Below are 18,024 nucleotides of genomic sequence, written 5' to 3'. Positions count from 1 at the left end.
GATGGGTTTAAAAACTATAAAATATACCATAATCCAGGGAAAACAGCTTCAGGGGAATATTTCCATACAAGTAAACAGGGAATATTTTCCTGTTAACTCTGTTACATTTAAGAAAACTACTGAGGAACTACTGCTTCTACTGGTACCACAGATTTATCTTTGAGAGCTTTATGCCCAACCTACTGTCTGCTTTGTTAACAGTTACTTCAGGAACAGTGGCACACTGATATCTGTGGTGTTGCTGTGATTTTTAGCAGGACATTGATACAGGATACTCATCCCATCACATCTGTAGTTTTCTTCCTCCTCTCATACAACCAGAAATATGCACAACAGTACCTATTGTGGAGTTTCCACTCTGAAGCTGTTATATGATTGTGGGTAGAATTAGGACAGCTAAGAAAGAAAGTAAGTCCTTTTCTCACTCCACACCTTCATGTTTGATAAGATCTCTTTGAAAATTTGATCCACCTGATTTCTTTTGCTATGGTCCATTTTGTACAAGAAGATGCAGTCTTGACTGGTCATAGTGCCAGCTTCTCTCAGAGCTTTTAGAGAAAGGTCCACTGTCAATCTCAGAAGCAGGAAATGCTGCTTATAATTTAGTAAATGGATGATCAAAATGCGAAGGTAATAGAAGGTACAGGACTAGAACAATTAGTGAGTACAGTTTGTGAAATGAGTGGCTGATGTAAATTTTTTGTCATTGCTAGCACCTATTAATGGTTTCCAAAATTTGGTTTGTATTGACCTCTTTAACTTCTTTCCCACAGGAGAGGTTTCACTATGATTTGTTTTAGTTTTTCTGCGAGTACTTCTGTTTTCTTGCTAATATAATTATTAGTATATTATTTATTCAAAAGAAAAAAAAGTCACATTGCCACACTAAATATTCTATGCAGGAGAAAAGAACTTTTTAATAAGTAGCTTGGGCAATTTATTGTTTGTTGATAGCCGCTGCATGTTTAGGCCTTGAACATGTCAACATTTTTTAATTAGGGAAACTTACATACATGAATTACTTTAGTGAAAGCACAGTACAGAAATGTCATTTCAGTTTTACTGTGAGGTAAACTTCTGCCTAGGAATGACTTCATCGAATTTGCTTTACTACAGAACTGTTGCCTTGCCTTCACTGTGCTTTCACTCCTGGGATAGCTCAAATGCATTAACAATATACGGTAAAAATAAACAACAAAAAAAACCCAAAAAACAAAAAACCAAAAACCCCCTTTTTTTAGCTGTTAAGGTAGGCCTTATAAATTTGTCTTATTTATACTGCATGGGTTAAAAAAGAAGACATGGAAAGGGAATAAGTGCGAGTACACATTTAATTGCAACAAAGTATCAATTATCTGTTTTCTCAAGTTTTTATGTTAAATCTGGCAAGAGTAACTGGTGAGACATGCAAAAGAACCAGAGCAGACTATATGTCTAACCCAAGTGAGGAATTGTTGAGAGTAAAGATATGGCTTCCCCAGGGCATAAAAAGGCCTGTAGTCCACTAAAGGCCAATTGAAAGTTCATAGGACTGAGGCCCCTAACTTGCTTGAAGATTTCGTACAGTTCTCCTGCATATCTAGCCATTGAGAATCTTCTAAAGTCTGGACCTAATTTCTTATTTCACTTGTGTATTCAGGAAGAAAAATAACTGATGAACCAGGAGCAGTGACTGTCAAGTACTGGACTGTACTGATGATAAACCTGTTCTCCCTTCTTTTCTAGTTTAAGTCACTTTCTATATTTCAATCACCCAGTTTACCCTAGAGCAAAAAGAGATGCTATATTTTTTTTAAATGATGTGAATACATTATAATTAGTACTACAAAAAAATGCTTCCCAAGATGAAATTTCTGCTATTACTTTTTGTCTGATGACAAAACACTGTCACTAATTCTAGAAGATCCATATAACCTTCTGTTTCATTCTTTAGAGTATTAAAACATACTTTGCAGTATTTATTTTAATACAACTGCATGGGATCAGTTAAGTTTTTGCTGTATTCGTATCCTTCACAGCTGCCAAAATTGCAGCCTTCTTGGCATCATAGTGCCAAGGAAGTCAGCTTTAAAAATTCCTCTGACCTTCTTATTGGTGGGAGTAATTATTCTAGTAAATCTGCTATACTACTACTGTCCACACTGTATCTTAAAAAAGCTTATTCCTTAAGGCATTTTAGAGAGATGTGTGGAAAAGTCCTTACAGGACAACGCTTTAACTGACAGCAGGTGGGAAAGTTTGAGGGGGGAAAGATTTTATAAGACTTTCATAATATTTGTATTTCGAAACAGTTTCAATTTTTGACCAAACATGACACTTCATTTGGTAAATAAGTATAATCATTTATGATTAGCTCTGCCTGTACATATTGTGTAATAACAGTACTACACACCACTTGACATCTTTTCCTGTTCTCTGTCTGCTTATGTTCAGGTAAAATGGATAAACCCTTGGGTTCATCTTCATGTCCTTTCTGATTTGTTTCACCCAAGCAAGAACCCCAACACTAAAAGCACTGCAGTGAGGGGACTGGAGCTCTAACCCTGTATTTCTGCATGAGCCCCTACTTGACAACTGAGATTTGAGATTTGACTACAAAGGTCTTAGAGCTTGTTTTTCTTGCACATCATTGTTTGCCATGCAAATAAAATTTTATTTTAATACTACACTTACATTTTTTTGAAATAATTTTGAGTAATTTTTGAATAAATTTTGAAATTATTGTGTCCCTAAGCATGTTTTGAATGGTCACTTTTTCTGCACTTCACTTTATTGGTTAGAAATAGCCTGGACTTCACTCTCAGAGGGAAATAACTATATAAATATGTATATATGTATAACTGGCACTTGCCAGTTTTATTGTGGCCTCTTGGATAATGCTAAGAGAAAAGAAGACAGGAGCATAAATGAAAGGGAAACTCCAAATTACTGGAACATTTAAAGGTCTTTGAAAAGTTTATATAGAAGTACAGTTAATGCTGTCATACACCGAAGTGCCAAAAGACCTAGCAGTGAAGAATATTAATCTACTTTTATAAAATCAAAGGGTTCATATTTTTTGCTGTGAAGAAATAATTTGAATAAAATTTGACCCTTTCTACAATAGTCTGTGGGTCAAATTGAACCTACTATTAAAATTCTCTAATATCTTTCTTGTATTAGCATTTCAAAACTCAATTTAAATATTCACAGAGCTCTTTTTTTAATAAACTTAACAAAATTCAGGTAATTTCCTTCAACTTTCTTGATTGAAGGAAGGCAGCAGGTACAGATATAAAAAAGATGTACAGCTACGAGCAAAACCTGAAATCAATTATATATAAGAAATAACATAACACATGGAAAGAAATTAATCAAAAGGAAAAATTTCTGCTATATGATTTTCTTGGTCTGCTACCTGCAGGCAAGGAACGCAAATGAAAAAAAAAATCAGCATTCTTCTTGCAGATAAGGGGAAAATTAATAAAAATGTTTCCTTCCTACCAGATCCCCTGATGCAACTTATGTTAAAAGTGAGTGGCTGCAGGAAGAACTTGCACATTTAAAAATAACTCCTTTTTTGGCTACAGAAATATAGCTTATTCTTGCTGTTAAGTTCAATTATGTCAGCTTGGTGTGGATTTATAGTGTCCAAAGAGCAGCTCTTTTCCATTCCTTTTTCTATTAAGTTGGTCTTTAAATCATGGTCATAAAGTTTCCACCAGTCTGAAAGTGATAAATCGTTCATTCCAGTAGGACTCTCCAATTAAAATGTAAGGAATATCTCACACGCTGGCACAATCTTTCAATCCGGACAAAACTTTTGAAGTTCAGCCATAGCATACTGGAGAAGCTTAGTGCACACAGGTAGCACTGGGCCTCTTGAACATCGCTATAAAAATGTAACAGGAATTACAAAAATAACTTAGTTAAACTAAATAGAAAACTCAATATACTGAAGAAGGAATCATTTCTTTAAAAGTGGGAGTGGTTTATTTGAGAGGTATTGACCTTAAAAGGTATACTTAAGTTTTGCTAAACTGATATGTCAGTTAGAGCTCCAGTCACGTACTGCTAACAGCATGCTCATAATTTTAAAGTATTAATGCAGCAGTTATTTTGTCGGGATTAGGCATTGCCATATAATGCCAAACAGAAGAACTATATTTAGCCACCTATCTTGGCCCTTCCTTTCCATTCTATTGCATTTAGATAATGAAAATATTTTCAGTTTTCAGAGGAGGGGAGATGCACTATTGTTTTACAACATTAACCAAAAGCAAAGAGGGCTCAAGAATGTGTAGAGAGTCATGGGATCATGTGACTGTTGCAGGGGGCGAGGGGGTAACTAGTTCTGTAGGAAAAGTTTTACTATCATTTTTCTTTTATTAGCATTTATTATGTTATCTGGAGACCTATTGTGTACTTCCATTTTTATGAGTGATCTATATACCTGCAATTTGAGGCTCTCCTTCTGAGAGGAATATTGAAAGTCTCAGTGACCAAATAATATCGGGGAGGCCTGTTGGTTAGATAGAAACTGAAAATTTAAGTTTAGTTAAACTGAAATATTAATTCCATTTGGGCTGCTACATTGCTGTTAATATTTTGATTACAGCAGTCTGTATTCATCTCCTGTATTTTATTGGTCCATGTCTTCACACTGATTGACAATATAGGGTCTATTGAAATGTTCGAGTCTGTGTGCTTTAAAAAGTTCTACAAAACAACAGAAAGCCAGTTTCCCAGAGAGGGTGCTTCCTGGTATTTTTCTGGTAGTGTCCTGCAAGAATTTTTTCCCCAAAGAAGGAGAAGCTTCTTTCCCCAAAGAAGGGTTGTCTCTGCTGCCGTTGGGATTGTTCAGATCATTGTTAAACTTGTCTCCAAGTAGTTGTTAAATTATAGTGTTTGGAAACAACCATATCTTTGGGTTAACTAAAAGACTGAAGAAGTAGCTAAGAAGGAAGAAGAGAGCTCTGAACTACCGCACTTAAAAATGAAATAAATTGAACCTTTTTTTATAGTGTCAATGTTCCTGACTGAACTTCCAGAAAAAAGATGCCTAAGTATCTTCGTTGTGTGAATGCAAATAAAGTATTTGCCTGCTGGTTTTCTTATGTCATTGTTTGCATTTAGAAGAAAATGTTTTTGTTGAAACAAGAGACAAATGGATTGATTTTTTCCAAAGCTTTGCTCTCTCTGTTTGTAGTCATACAACATCTCATACAGACGCTTTACTATAAGCTAAGGATAGCATGTGCGTGGCAGCATGTTTTCTTAGGAAGTACTGGATGGATCACACAGAACATGCAATCGTGTTGATCCAGTGAATTTCAGGCCTCTCTGGTTTACCAGAGTTGTTATTATTTAATGCTATTACTACTAATTATACTGATTAACCTCTCCCCAGCCATTTACTGTCAAGGATTGTAGGCTTTCTGAAGCATTCTTAATTGTTAAGAGGACTGATTTATGTTGCTGCTCTGGGAATGCAGGAGAATATTGGTAGGTAGGTAGGAAGCTAGCCACTTAACATTTTCATAAGATAATTATTTCAATGAACTTTCCCACAGTAGGATACAAGCATTTTAAGCACAAAGCACTGGACAAGAAAGCACATAAGCATGTGCTTAATTTGAGCATGCATTTAAGTTGTTTCCTCTAGGGAGAAGTCTGATGAATTTGACTACAAGATATGATTACAAAACTTCCTCGTTTAATGTTATTGAATTTCAATTATTTCATTAGGGTTACAGTACCATAAAACTGGTTATTATTACTTTATTACTTAGAGTGATTTTTTTTTTTTTTTTGCTAAATGTCGCCTATCCTAGGTGTTGAGGTAGCTTCTGTTTCTCATTGTGTGAAGATTGCCACTTAGCTAGCTATATGTCTATATTTACATTTAAATATATGATTTAGATTTCTTTTTTGAATGTTTAATATATTGATAGTGCTAAAAAATAAGTGCTTGAGTATCTGTAAATCTGGTAGAAATTAGGCAGCTACAGTTCAGATTTCCCCACACTGTGCTGCCAAGTGGCCTCAATCAGAAGTAATTTTCTCCATGAAGGCACATGCGGCTCACTCGTCAGCCTCCCCTCAGTAGATACTGTTATTTGTATCAAATTATATATGGCGATTTTTTGAAGTGGACGACTGTGCCCACTAAGCCATACAGGTTTCTGCTGCATTCACTCCTTCGCTGCTGTTACTAATTGTACTGCTTTCTACTGCCTCTTGCTTATCTGTTTTATTTGAAAAACACATTTTAATGGTTGTATGAATAAGTATTTATAAAACAGAGTTAGTACCAACTGAATAAGTAAGACTGATAAACACCAACCCTTCCCCACCCCCAATCTGCTGTGTTGTGTAAAACACAAGTGTTATTTTATAAAGGAAATACTTTACTCAGGGCTTCATGCAAAGTCTAGGATGAAGTAATGGAGACTTAATTTGCCTTCAGTACCTCATTTAAGATCAGAAATTAAGCCTTTTATCTAGTGAATTTGGAAATTCTTAACTGCTTATCATGTATCTAGCTAATCTAAAGCACTGGAGATTCCCCTCTCCTTAGATTATATCAAATTCTTTTGCAAAGTGCTAATAGGAAAAGAATTGTTAAAATGAGAATAGAAGACAAACATTTAGACTATCTCTCTGGAATTAACTGTTCAGCTATACTCTTAAATCTTCTGAATTTGAAATTTTACCTTTTATATTAAGAATTAAATCATATCACTGGACTGTTAACTGTCAGATAACTGTGACAGAGGATCTTCAGTGGTAGGAATCATTTGGATTTGCATTGTTGTGTCATTGTTGCATTGTTTTGTCGTCAATGTGAGACTTAATCAAGTTATTGAAACATATTTTTCAGCATAACGAGGATGGGACTTTCATTCTGTTACAGTTGAAATAAACAGCAGTAACGTATGAGGAGATATAGCATGTGTGCCATAGCTGCTTAGTAACATGATAGGTGTAAGTAATGGGTGTAATGCAACTAAATTAAATCAACAATTAAAAAAAAAAAAAGGAAGGTAAATTTTAGTACTAAAGTAACTGATTAAACCGTATGCAGACTGTTGAAGGTAATATATTAACATAATAATAACTGGCTAAAAAAAGCACTATCAGAGAAAATAATTGAAATAAATTTAGTTATTTTTTAAAATGTGTTTATTTTTGTCTTTATGTCTCAATATTTTTAAATCAGGCATAAAATTGAGTGGACATGGTGTATGTTGTTCCCTAGGTAGGGGGCATTAGGAAACTTTGAAAATCTCCATTGACATTTTTGAACTGAAAAAGATAGTACATTAGCAGACTTGATTTACTGATAGCAGGGGGAGGCTGTTTGAAAAACTTAGGTAGACAAATTAGACAAAGATGAGTTTGGAAAGTTTGTGTGTTTGCCTTGCTCAAGAATATGTAATTCCATACAAATTTTATTATGAGATTCTGACAACTTATTTTTATTCAAATTCAGTGTCTATTTATGTGCAAATAATTAGATGGAGTCATCAAGGATAGATAGTTAAATCCGTTTATATTTCCTAATAATCAGCTTTTGGTTTCACTGCTTTCTTTAAGCCAGTGTAGGTCTGAGTGATGATTAAAAATAGCCACAAAATCCAAGCATGAATATTTTGGTTTACATGAAACTGGCAAGCAAGAAATATTTAATTTTGCTATTAACCTTGTGAACTGGTCTTGTTGATGTTGAATAATGCCTTATTCTTTAGTTAGTTATATTAAAGTTGACAGTTTATAGGCCTGGACAATGATAGGAAAGTATTTGAACACTTACCAAGTAAAAGACAACTCAGCATGAATAAGACAGAATTTGTTGCAAGGGTCAGTTTGTAGGTTGATTAACTATACAATGCAGCAGCAGCATGAAACTTAGAAATACATTTACATACTGACCCCTCAATTTCAACAAAATTCATCATGATTTTTAGGAGCCCAGCATCTGGTATCAGCCCCTGAGGTAAACTGTTACATAACAGTGTGATATGTGCCCATACCTGACTTGATAAACATGATTTTTTCTTTTATAGGTGCATGTGGATTGACATACACAAAGTAAAAACAAATAAATGTACGCATACATCTGGTTTTATTTGGATGTGGCAAAGTTTGCATTTAAGCATCCAAATGTTTGGACAAAATCAGGAAATATTACATATCTGTTTGTGCATAAGGTTTGTCTACAAAAGCAGTTGCTAAGAACTTTTTTAGTCTGAGACTTATTAAAAAATAAACTCCCAGCCCTTGAAAGGGACTATTTTTTGAACCTGTGCTGTAGAAGTGGTTTTTACATTGTTATTCCTTCTGCCTTCTTGGAAGGAGTGTTAATGGAAATTATAAGATATGTGTTTCCATCACGGCTACAAATGGAAACATACCAACTATACTTCTGATATCTTTTTAATTTATATATAGTAATTATTCCTTGCTGATTACATGCTGGTGGCCTGACCAAACAAGCTGCCGTAATGTCTAGAGACAGACCTAAATATCATATATACCTGCCAATTGGATTGCGTGCATGAATATTACTTATAGTGTTTTTCAAGATACTCTATCTCAAAAAGTTAATTTATGACAAAGAGCAAGTCATTCATCAGGAAGTCAGCTTTCACTGAAATGCTGGCTGCAGTTTATATTTTTTCCGAAATTAAAATGTGTGAAAAATTTGCTAAAGGCATATGTGATGCAGAACGTATTTATCCATGCTTATACATGACTGAAACTTGCATTTCCTGTTACTAGCAGTACACACCAATAAATGTCTCTGTGGACGGTGTCATGTATTAATAAAATCATATGATCTGGAAGATAGTTTTTGATAGTCTGTTCTGAATCCCTTGAACTTTACTTATCAGATCAAGTAGGGCTATTTTTGGTTTCATTATTTCCCTGTTTGGTGACTGCTAAAAAAAAAAAAAAAAAAAAGAAGTCTTCATGTTTGTATTCTGTAGTGCTGCCATAATCTTTAAACATAAAAGTATACAAATTCTGCCTAGTTTAACCTCATGATATTTTTGGTGGATTTATGGAGATGTGTATAAATCCCCTTTCCAAATTAAAAAAAAAAATGCCTTTAATAATAAAAATTAAAATTAAAAGAGAGGCAAGAATAGAAAATGGTTTGTTATTTATCTTACATAATTGCTGCTGTTTACATTATTTGGTTCATGCTTTTATCTTTGATTTGAAATTGGACACATGTAAGGTGCTCAAGTTGCTTATATTTAAATGCAATGCATTGCTGACAATTCTAACATACATTAATGTTTTGTTCTCCACTCAGTATAGTAGGATATCCACTCTTTATTCTGTGTGCCTATTCAGTTGCTGGATTTTCTCTCAATGTAGCTAGAAAGTGCAATTAACAATAATGGACACTTTGATAGTCGGGCAACTTAATTTCTTCAGCCATAATAGTAGTCCTTTATTTTAAGATATATTGTTAAATGATGACTAACACTGGTGAGTATACATCCACAAAAGTGAGTTCATTTGATCAGATTCTCAGCTGGCCTAAACAGTCGTGTTTCCGTGAAAGATAGTAAACTATATTAATTTATGTAGTCCCAGCTGGGAATCTCAGTCAATTTCAATAAAAAGTAACTGTCATATTCCTCTGAAGCAAGAATTGCACAAGCTAGCCTAAAGTGAATTTTGCTGTTTTAATAAATGCAAGTAGTCACTGACTCATAATAAATTACATAATATTAGTGTAGTCAATATTTGATTTCTTTTAAAAATTTTATCCCTTTTCATCGAGTGCAACAGATTCATTAAGGTATTGTATCACAGCATGACGGAATATATAGGAATAGTGTATTTAATACTGGAAAACTATCATACAAATACAAATTACATTTTTTTCATTAGCTTGCTAGCTTTCATTTCTAGCAAGAAATACTCGGTCAATTATAAATGAGGCTGTGCTTTCATTGGAGAGTGAAATATGTAATTTTTTTTCAAGCCTCAATCATGTATAATGAAATCTCTCTTTTGAAATCCAGTCTTTTGAAATCCAGTCTTAAGATGGATTTTGAAACATACTGACATTTAATAAAATCTTAGTTAAAATATGTCCAATTACTTAAAATCTCTATCTAAATCTAGGGTAAAATTCTGCACCTGCATAAGAGATGTCTTTACCAAATAGTTACTATTAACCAATGACTGTAAAGTGTGTATATAAGAAAGAAGAAATTTTAATTTTTGAGTACCTTCCAATTGGTAACCTAGGCATTATGTATTTTAGATCTGCCAGACACTGTCTCTTCAAGAAGGTCTGTAGGAATAGGATGTCTAGGTAACTAGAAGAATCAAAGACCTCAGGCTGCCATTTCAAATTCAAACTTATGCCCTGCTTCTGTAACTGGCTTATGTTTCTGTAGCCCTTAGCTAGTAGTTTACCACAACGGTTCTTTTCTTTGGCCTCTGTGAAATGAAATAATAAGTCTGTCTGAATCCCATCTGGGATAATGGACTGGTAGTCTATTAAAGAATATAGTAAACTAATGATGACAGAGAATATGAAACTCTTTCTAAACCCCTTCAGGTGTTGGCTGAAGCAAAACAGCAGAGTAAGTTGAAGTTTATACCTCTATAGTACTTTATTGATATCAGTCCTGTTAACTCTAGAAATGAAGTCCATAAAGAAAACCTATTAAGTACTGTAATTCAGCATTAAAAAAATGACAAACAAGAGAAGGGTTTTATGTATAAACTTGATTTCCATTGTTAGAACTATCTACTTCTAATACTAGAATCTGATGAGTAATGAAAGAAACGTGCAAGTATTAGTGACACAGTAACATTTTCCATGTTCTGATTTTAAGTAATCAGTTAGGAAAGCAGTCACCTTTTATTTCAATTTCTGTTAAATAGTATTTGGTCAGTTCTAATAAATGCTGTACACAGCAGTAGGAGGAAAAACTAGCTCAGGACCTCCAGTTAGGAGTTCACTAAGGTATTATTTCATGTTGTCCTGTTAGATGGTTTGCCACAGTGTTCCTGATTCTTTTTAAAGGGCCCCTTGAGGATGCCATTGAGGATGAAGAAGAAGAGTGCCTGTCTGAGGAAAACGATATTATCTCTAAAGAAGACTTTCCATTGGAGGAAAGCTTTTCTGCAGAGTTTGAGCCTGAAAATCTGAGCTGTGAAGAAGTGGAATACTTTTGTAATAAAGGTAATCATTGTAGCCCCCCTTTCAAGGGAATATTGATGCAACTGTGTCCAGCTGGTCAAAAAGATTGTGTGGTTTTTAAAATTTACAAAAAGTCCTCTTAATATGGCATTTGAAAAATAGGAAAATAAGTGACTTTTGGAGTTAGTCTGCAAAGGGGTAAGTATTTAAATGTGATGAAAGATTCACTTTTTGGGGAGATGAATCATCTTGCCTTTAATGTTATTCTCCAAGAATGTTACTTTCTCATTATTTAACTGTATAGCAGAGGTCTCGAAAGTCCATTATTATCAGATACACAGCTAACAATCCAGCATGTCTGTTCATTGCTTCCTTTCCTAGGAAACATTGCTAGAAAAACAGATTGTGTCTGTAGATTCTAGGAGTAAAATACCACTTATAATAGCACTTACTATGCATAGTAAGAAAAATAATGATTTGTGAAAGGATAACTTTTAAAGTTGCAGTGCCTTTTTGTTGCATTACTTTCAAATTGTAACACATATATGTGTTTTAGCATGTCATACCAACTCATTCTTACTCAACGTTCAGTCTGCAAGGTTGTGTTGTTTCCCATTCAGCTTACAGAAAAACCACACTTTCATTATTGTTATGTAGAACATTGATTTAATCTTCCTGCCAGATTTCCACTTGATTGTTTTATTGTTTGTCTTCTGCAGGTAAGGATACCTATCAAATAGCTGGAATTGTTGTGATAATGTTCTTCTGTTAGTCCACAACCCCCGCAGGCAGTTAGATATCAATGATTTTCTCTGTTTTTCTGTTTTTTCACCAATACTGACATATATTTTCTCATGATAGCTTGATATCCTCTTCTTTTTTTATTATTTTTGCGTGCTTTGGACAAACTAGAGTAAATCTGTCTGAATAGTCAAGTAGTATGATTGCATAATGTTAGAGTCTTCTGTCATCAGTGGGGAAAGCAAGAAAATGTAATTTCTGCATGTTTTCAATGTAGTTTACAAACTTTTGAAAAAATAATTTATTTTTTGCCCTGTAGGTACTTGATACCTAGTAAGGAATAATCCTAAGAGATCAGAACAGTCTGTTCCATAGTTTAGAGTTCCATAACTGCTGCAAAGCTTATTGTGAAGTAAGAGCAGATTATAAATGGTCTCAAACATACAATACAAACGGGGGAGCTAAATGCTATTATAACTGTGCGGTAGACAGCTGCAACAATTACTATGCATTCATTTGTTGCTCATGTGCCTTTTAGGCACCTTTTTGCTTAGCTGAAAGAAAATGTGTCCTGATACTGGCATTATTTAATAATTATTTAAACTAGAATTTGACTATTTGTCATACTGGCATCTCTTGAATTCCTTCTGTCACCATTAGAAGACGGTGTACCATTCATATTGGTTTGAGGTAGCTGTTTCTTTGCTTTGCTTGCTGTATTTCCAGGGTCCACCAATGGAAATACTACTGTTCCAGGTGAAATTCACACAAATATGTCTTACATTTTGGTTTATGGTAATGATTATTGCATATTCATATCGAATTTCAAGTTCTCTTATTATTTTCCTTTATTGGGTGCATCTTTCAGGGAAAACACTGAATCCAGGGCATTGTATTTAACAAGGTCAGGAATTAAATGAGAATAAATTTAAATATGGACTGGATTACGGTATGTGTTATAAAGGCATCTGTTGATTCTTCAAGCTGAATACCTTTTGACTCCCCAGCACTTCTTTTTCCAAGTGATGTGTATTGTAGTTATAAAAAGAGTCTTAAATCTATCCACTGCAACTGCTAAAGAGGAAAAGTTGAAAAGGAAATTTCTGAGGATGAAGGGTCACATAAAACCCCTAATCTATTTCCAGCTGAGGCAGTGTGACAGAAAGTCTCACTCTGAAGTAAGTAGAGAATATACCCTGGAAAAGGATGGAATGGTAGACTGCAAATCTGTTGTTTTTTAATAATGTCTCAGCTTCTTCAGTGTCACAGCTGAAGTGATATTAGCATGTGGCCAGGTATGTCTTTTCTGAGAACAAAACACAAAAGAGAAAACTAATCTGGGAAGCAAATAGGTTTCTTTTATGCCCTTTTCTCAGTGGATGAGTTTGTGACTGTATTAAGTAATACTAAATATAAGACTAATGTAACATGATTTTTATCATGAATCTGGTGATAATCCATAAGAGTTTTTTTTTTTATTTTTCCTTTTCATGCTTCAGTATTGAAATCAAAAGATAATATGAGAAATAACATTTTTTTCTTTTAGAATAATTTTGCCTTAATGTCATGACTAAAAGTTTGAAAATGAAAAATGTAACAAATAGGTTAGAGAATAGGGAGCAAATAAATTTATTTGAATTTTTTCGAGGGTTAGACTTTGATTTTTATATTTTGCTCTGTGACAGTATTGGTAGCCTGTAACACACAGATATCTTCAAGGAGGGAAAAATTAATGCAGATCTATGTTTCCATATGCTTTTTCTAGAAAATACCAGGATTTGCATGGGAACCCGCTACACTAGCTCTGCATTCTTGTTTTTCTACCATTCACCATTGAAGGTTCTAGAAAGTAAGGGTTGTTTCCTGGATATAATCTGTCCATCTGTCCTGGCTTCCCTTGCTTCTCCCGAGGGTGTTTCCTCCTAGTTGACCTAGAACAAGAGGACAAATGAGCTGAGGCGGGTTCCAGTAGGAACGCGAAGACCTGGGCAATGAATGGCACAACTGGTGAGGAGGGGCTGTTGGTGAATTTTTTTCCATACTATGCTTTTCATACTTCCCCGCGTATGTAAATGCAAGGAACCACTGAGAACAAAGATTTTAACTATCAAAGCTACGCACCAAAAGCAACAATTCACTGAACTAATGATTCATTGAGATGAATGAAAGTGGACGACATGCATTCACAAACTTGATAACTTAGGCTCTTCAGCTGAAGAGATTTTCAGTCAAACTATGCCTGATTGTATTGTAAGCAGAGACCTGTCTCTTGTTGTCTAAATTGCAACTAACCTTTATGAAGCCTTACTTGTCATTCCCACCTTATTAATTTGGGTCTGTGAGATTGATTCAGCAGAACAGTTGCCAGAATTAGAAGGTGAAGGCAAAAGCCTCTGCAAAGTGTAAAGCAAATTAATCACGTTGATTGAGCTCCGTGTCATTTTACGACTTCCCTTTTTTCAAAATTGTGACTTTTGTCTATTATATTTTCTGTATGCTTTTGCTCACTCTAATGGCTTTTACAACAAGAAATCTGGAAAATTCCACCCACCAACTCCCCTTTTGTAATACCACAAATAACTCTGCTTCATGAGAGTAATGTTCCTAGCTGTCCTACATTTACAGTCAAATATGAAGAAATGAACGGAGTTTAAGCATGTATATATTAAAATCAAAACGGACATTAGGAACCTACTATTTTTCAGGTGTGGCTTTAAGCTTATAACTGTGAAATTTTAACCTAACTGGATGAAGTTTCCCACCCAAGAATAAGTATTTTTGTAAGAGCCTCAAGATAAAGGGCATTCAGATGTTTGGTTTGTTTGCAATTTTGAGACTGAGATTAGGGGAAATAGAATATTTTGGAAACAACAATAATTAAATAGGCATAGAGCTACAAAGCTGCACTGTTTCATTCCTTTGGAATAGAAACTAACAATTTGGTAGGAGGTAGCCCTGATGAAAATACAGTGCATTTTGTCAGTTTGTGGCCTCTGAAAATTGCCATTTATGCTTACGTATTAGCAATTGATGTATTTCTGGTAATGGGAATATCTGATGGTGCTATCCATACAAAGCCCATATTACCCTGGAGTGTCCATTGCTAAAGGTGCCTTTCTCTGCAGTGTCCAGATAGTGGGTATCTGGAATCAGAATCTGGATCAGATTAAGATAAATTCAGATTAAATTCAGATCGAGAAGATGTATTAAATTCGCGTTAGCCAGTGCTCCTACTGCTGGCAAACATGGTATCAATAAGGAGGAAGTAGCCTGTCTCCTATGCAGAAGAGTGATAGACTGGACAGCCCAAAGCCTAGTACAGAAACTAGAAGATCACACATATAGAATAACTTTCTGCTTTTAAAGGAGAATAATGAGAGAAGAAGGACATGCTAACAGAGAGAAGAGAAGAAATGAACTGGAGGCATGATAGGATCATAAAACCAGAAGGGCAGATATAAAACAGTTGCACGACCAGGAGAAGAATACAAAAGCAAGAAGTTGGAGGTGATGGGACAGAAAGCAAGCTGAAAATGCAAGTTAGCTTGGACTGTAAGATAAAGTAGTTTATCAGCAGCCTTTTGGTCTCAGACTGCTATCCTGCATATGTACCCTCAGGAAAATCCCCTCAAAATTCCCTTGTCTTTTATTTGGAAAGTTCGCCCTACTCGGAGGGTGGCAGCACCTGTTGCTGTCTGTAGACAGCAGGGAGAACCGGGGCCTTGTCCCCTTCATGAGGGTGGGAACTGGCTAAACAAATTACACTTCTTTATGCCCTTCTCAGAAGAAGGGTTCAGCAAGGGATTAACTTTCAAAGGAAAAGTTATCTTGAGCAGGTAGAGAGATCACTTGAGATTAATAGACAGTTAAGTAGCTGTATTCAGAGAAAGGAGAAAATGGAGGAAAGGCTTTCATCAAGAGAGAAAATGTGGGATTATTTTGGAAGCATTTGATTGAAGTAAGAGGCAAATGGACGAATATACTAATATTTGATTATTAGAGGAAGACGACCTACCAGTTTTTTGAAGGCATGATTTATAAGGATGATATCTCTGAATTCTCTTGCCTTTTGCTTGTAGCTCTCTCCTTGTCACTCATACATAGGCTTCCCATAGAGTTACTCCATAACAAGGTGACATTGGCAGTAGACCTCAGTGGAAGGAGATTGAGTGGCCTTAATGTTAGTGGCAGTAGATTACAGAGCAGATGGCTTCTAGATCCCGTTGCTAAGTGTGCCTCAGGTGGTGACAGAGGAAGATAGGGGAGAAACAAAAGATGGGATGAGGACTGATTTGTTCATGAAGCAATGCATTTATGTTCTATTTTGTATCTTTACAGCAAACCGCTGTGTGTTCCCTTAGCAAATTAGAGTGCTGATGCCTGACTGAGGTTCCTGTTCCTTGCTTGCCTGTTTTTGCAAGAGGGGAAGAAATGCAGTGCCATCTGGAACGCTCATATGCAAGCTCTACATCAGCAAGAAGAGATTTTGGGGAATATAAGGGCTTCTGCAGACTGAGTATAGATCTACTGCTGTAGTCTCATATTCTGCTTGGGTAGTAGGGGATGAGCTCAGAACCTAAGCTGAGTTTTCTGCCTATGTACTGTATTTTGTCACTAGGCTGCCAGACCAGCTTAGGACTGGAATTTTTTTACGTTAAACCATGTGACCTGGTTGTGCATTCAGGCTTGAGATTCAGGGAAACAGCTGCAGAATGAAAAAAGAAAAAGCATATACAAGCTAAGTTCTTCTGTGCATAAATCTTTCCCTTTGTACCTCATGTGCAAAGCTATCATGCTGCCATCTATAATACCAGCCAAACTCTTAACACTCTGAAAATTATTTCTGTGTTCCCTTTTCTTCCGCTGTGTGACTTTGTGTATATGCCTGTGTGCATCTGTGTAAATATTCTTTACCTCTTTCATGTTAGTCATGTAATGACTAAAAATATGCTTGCTATTTTCTCTATTTCTGGATCAGAAAGTAGATTTATAGCTTTTTTTTTTCTTCCCAGAAACCTTTTTAATCAATAATGTTTCTTTTTTTTCAGTAATGGATTTCATGACACATTTCTACCTCTTCTGCTATAGCAAGTGGAAGTAGGATCAGCATAAGGCAGCTATACCATAATCACTTTGAGCTCAATAAGGAGATCTTTACAGGCAACTTTGTTCTTATTTCTTAACGGGATTAAGAAGCTCAGCTCTTTAAATTCTTGCATGTAACACTGACATTTCCAGGGTGTGTTTGGACCAGGGAGTTCAAAGAGAAGGAATAAAAAAGAAAAGCCAATATGACTTTGTTTTTTACCTTGCTGGAGGAGCTGTTTGTGCAAATCGCCTATAAGCTTATTGACCTGAATCTTTGACTCCTTGTTTTCTCTGGATTTGGCTGGAGTGTAGACACTGATAGAGCACTGATAGAGGTGATTGCACAGCCCTCGGCTTTGCTTGGCACCAGACCCCACCCCCCCAGCCTGACATTATCTTTCCCTGGCAATACTTCTGTTCTCCTGGAGCTCATACTCCTTTAATTTTTGTTATTTATTTTAATTTGTTGCATTTTCTTTATGTAGGCTTTCCAAATAAATGAAGGACACGTTAATTCTTTTTTGTAAGCAGAGATAGGAGACGGCATATAGGTGTGATGATATATTTTTCATCTCCTAAAATAAACAGTAATCTGCGTAACACTCCACAGTGCTTCTTCTTTCAAAAATACAGTAATTAGCTGTTATTGACTTGTGTGTTTGTGTATCTGTGTTGGATTGTCACTTGCCACAGAGTGGGTTTCCCACGGGCTTACCTCTATCTCATTCAGCTGAGACAACCCACTTTTTTTTTTGGTTTTCTGAATCCTGGGTGTTTTACATACTTTTATCAGATGCTGAATATGGATAAGGAGCAGAGGGGATCTCTGATAATTGGAAGGGTGCTAAGTCATAATTAGATTGGATCCTGCCAAGATGAAAGGAGACCTTTTTCTTCTGAGCATCAGCATTTGCCTCATGCTTTACCTCTCCTGCTTTTTCTCTGTCTCTCTCTTTTTTTTTTCCCCCTTCCTGTTACTGTAGCTCAGAGGACCACCTCCTTTCTTGCTAGAAGAGGAGGGAGATATCTGAAAAGAA

The 18,024-nt window shown here is 35.5% G+C and overlaps 1 protein-coding gene across 3 annotated transcripts in view; it reads left to right on the top strand.

Moving 5' to 3' along the window:
• The window catches only part of ZFPM2 (zinc finger protein, FOG family member 2), a 314,096-nt gene that overhangs the window by 53,217 nt on the left and 242,855 nt on the right, over window positions 1–18,024 (top strand). For 2 of the 3 annotated variants that reach the window (XM_026119623.2, XM_026119624.2), the window contains exon 2: window positions 11,042–11,200. The exons of the other annotated variant lie outside the window; for it this stretch is intronic. In XM_026119623.2, the coding sequence (XP_025975408.2) occupies window positions 11,042–11,200 (159 nt within the window). The remainder of the gene's footprint in view (window positions 1–11,041; window positions 11,201–18,024) is intronic. 3 annotated transcript variants of the gene reach the window in all.

This window comes from Dromaius novaehollandiae, chromosome 2 (assembly GCF_036370855.1).
Source record: "Dromaius novaehollandiae isolate bDroNov1 chromosome 2, bDroNov1.hap1, whole genome shotgun sequence".
Lineage (NCBI taxonomy): Eukaryota > Metazoa > Chordata > Aves > Casuariiformes > Dromaiidae > Dromaius > Dromaius novaehollandiae.
This window is presented reverse-complemented; position numbering and strand designations above follow the sequence as displayed.